The sequence below is a fragment of the Aplysia californica genome, unplaced genomic scaffold, assembly GCF_000002075.1.
Source record: "Aplysia californica isolate F4 #8 unplaced genomic scaffold, AplCal3.0 scaffold00796, whole genome shotgun sequence".
In the NCBI taxonomy this organism is placed as follows: Eukaryota; Metazoa; Mollusca; class Gastropoda; order Aplysiida; family Aplysiidae; genus Aplysia; species Aplysia californica.
The window spans coordinates 113,169-115,870 of record NW_004798066.1 but is presented as its reverse complement, the minus strand read 5'-3'; the positions used below and the strand labels follow the sequence as shown (position 1 = coordinate 115,870).

Sequence of the window (2,702 nt, the reverse complement as noted above, 5' to 3'; positions counted from 1 at the left end):
CCTCTTTAATTTGATAGGCGGAAGTAATCCATAAATTGAAAAGAACACTATAAACGAAACAAAACAAATAGGTACCCCCCTCACGGGGCCCGATTTCTGACACAAAACGCGGCGGCCGCAGGTGAACGAAAATCTCGGGCCGCGCGGGCCGATATCCAAGTGCCTACCTAGGCTATAACGGTGAACGCACACCGGGTGAGAATAGCCAAAAGGCTCTCCTGCGCTATTCAAGGCTCGCCTGCGTTCTCACCTGGGGTGAGAATAGAGGTGGCCTTTAACCCTCGTAGCGCTTACCGGAAGCGCTGAGCGTGCTCCGTGCCGGGCACGCTTAGCCTTGACCGTTTGTGACCTGCCCCGGAGCGCTGGCTGGGTTGTTTGAGGCCCATGCGGGGAATGTTATTGTTTCATTTTGTATCTTGACAGTATGCACGCATACATTCACCAAAACCCTAGACAATTTATAAATTCAGAAAAGACTTCACTTTCCAGAGGTATGGTTTTCAAAATAATAAAGGGAAAGCTGTATAAAATGAAACCAATCATTCACTGTTCAGCGCAACAGGGTAATTGACCTAAATAAACATTATATAGAGTCTATCCCTAACAGAACCCACGAAGGCACGCAGTGCCTTGACCCCTGGGTTATTTTTTCCTTGATTTTGATTGGTTGAACCATTCTAGAGTAAAATTTTCCATTACAGAACTAATAATAGCAGCTAAAGGAGACGCTATTTGCTCCAAAAATAAGGTGTTCCCCTAAATCGACAATAGTCGCCTCGCGCGCTTGGGAGCTGGCCCGCCCGTTGGCGATTATAGTCGCCTCGCGCGCTCAGCGGAATGAGAGAGGGGAAGCAAATTTTGTCGCCTGGAGCACTACGAGGGTTAAGTATACGTAGTAGTGTACAGCATCAGAATCAATTTGGGCAGAAGAACGGTGCTGCACTGCACTGCACTGCACAATCACAGACAACCAAACCAAACAGTTCTGCAAGTTGCAAAGAAAATAATCCATTGCCGTTGGCGTTGGCAGGCTGCCGTGCGTTGTGCAGTCGTGTTGCCACCACCATGCCATGACTGACAAAGTGGGAATCCTTCAATGACGTCAAACTAGGTGGCTGCTTCCCTAAATATCGGCCAATGGCGTTTAGTTGACGTTCTCTAGCTATCCACTTGTGTCAATTAGTCAATGAGTGTCAATAACAAGACTATCCTTGCCCAAGACGATACTCCTCCCTGGAGATCTTGTTTGGTTGGTTTTTGTTGTTTTTCTGTGAAAAATGTATGCTTCTTGTGGATGCAATGGAAATCCAGTGAAATGCACTCTTTAGAAGTTAAACATTTCTAAACGTATACAGTTGCTACATACACATCTGAGTCGCCTTCATCCAAAGGATTAAAATTTTCCTTTGGAGAACTTCCTCTTTTGTCTTCTTCAGTGTCGTCGGCCATGATGGAAAGTGTATTGGATGGCTAGGCCTAGCCTATTATTAGATCTACTGTTCCCTGTTCCTGACCTAGAACAGGTGAGACTTCGCGTCAACGAGAGCGAACGAGAGCCCTTCGTCTTCGTGTTTTGGGGGCGAGTTACTATTATAATAATATTATTTTTTATTATAGCTTAGCCTTTTTTTCATGGATTAGATATCTACATTGACACGCCTAAAGTACATAGGGTACCGGTAACCAACATCCTAGCACTTGTCAATTACCATATTGCTTAAGAAGCTCGCTACAAATACACATGAAATTTGTCTGGAAAAGAATTAATATAATATCAAAGCAAAGAATAAAATATAAATTATAGGGCCTATCAGTGGCATTATCTATAATTATAATATTTTCGTTGTCCTTAATTGTAGGCTAAAATATAAGCTCTTTGAACTAATTTATGGCTATTCTATGTAGATCTAGTTTTGTTAACCTACTATGAATCTTGTCTTATTCATCCATACCAACAAAGCCTCCTAAATCATATACTACCGAACTGAACAACAGCTGCAAGAAATATTTGACATGAAAATCAGCACATCAAAAACAGAAGTTATGAAAGTGGGCCGGAATCTTGGTAGCCCTTTTTCTGAAAACGGGTTAATAGACAGAGAAATAGAAATGGGAACTCAAAAAGCCAACGAGGCTGTCACCTAGCTGGCACCCCTATTTCCAAATACCCAAACATCTCCATGGACACAATTAAAGAGACAACTTATCACTTCAATATTAACAACTTTATGACATTGCCAGATCTGGATCGACCCATAAAAGCAAAATCACTGATAGCGAAAGCCATAAGACAGGCAGAGAAATGAAGCGGTAAGAGCATCTATATATTGGAACTGCATGAGTCCTGCCTGTATTTCATATAGAGAAAAACAGAATAAAATGGATTGGCCATCTGTTACTACGAGTCATCTAGCCAAGCAGCCTCGAGGGCCTGCCTATAGCCAACGGCAACAGAGGAAGTGAAAGTAAAAGTAAAGTACTATGAATTTATTTTATGTATTTCTGCAATATTATAGTCTGTTCATTTTCGTTTGATCGCGGTTAAAGCGAGATAAAAACAAATCGCCTTGTTTAATCTTTCTCGGTCTTTGTATGCGGGTCCAAGCCCATTAATGAAGATCACTGCAAACTTAGGTTCCGTCGCCACGTATCAATTTGTGAAGTCAAAGACGGACTGAAAAAATATTGGAGATTTATAGGAC

General features: G+C 42.2%; 1 protein-coding gene across 2 annotated transcripts in view; it reads right to left on the bottom strand.

Annotated features, from left to right (window-relative positions):
• Positions 1-1,493, bottom strand: part of LOC101852883 (mitogen-activated protein kinase kinase kinase 4) — a 74,016-nt gene extending 72,523 nt beyond the window's left edge. For both annotated transcript variants that reach the window (XM_035972686.1, XM_005109611.3), the window contains exon 1: positions 1,367-1,493. In XM_035972686.1, the coding sequence (XP_035828579.1) occupies positions 1,367-1,449 (83 nt within the window). In that variant the 5' untranslated portion in view covers positions 1,450-1,493. The remainder of the gene's footprint in view (positions 1-1,366) is intronic.
• Between the last annotated feature and the right edge of the window lie 1,209 nt (positions 1,494-2,702).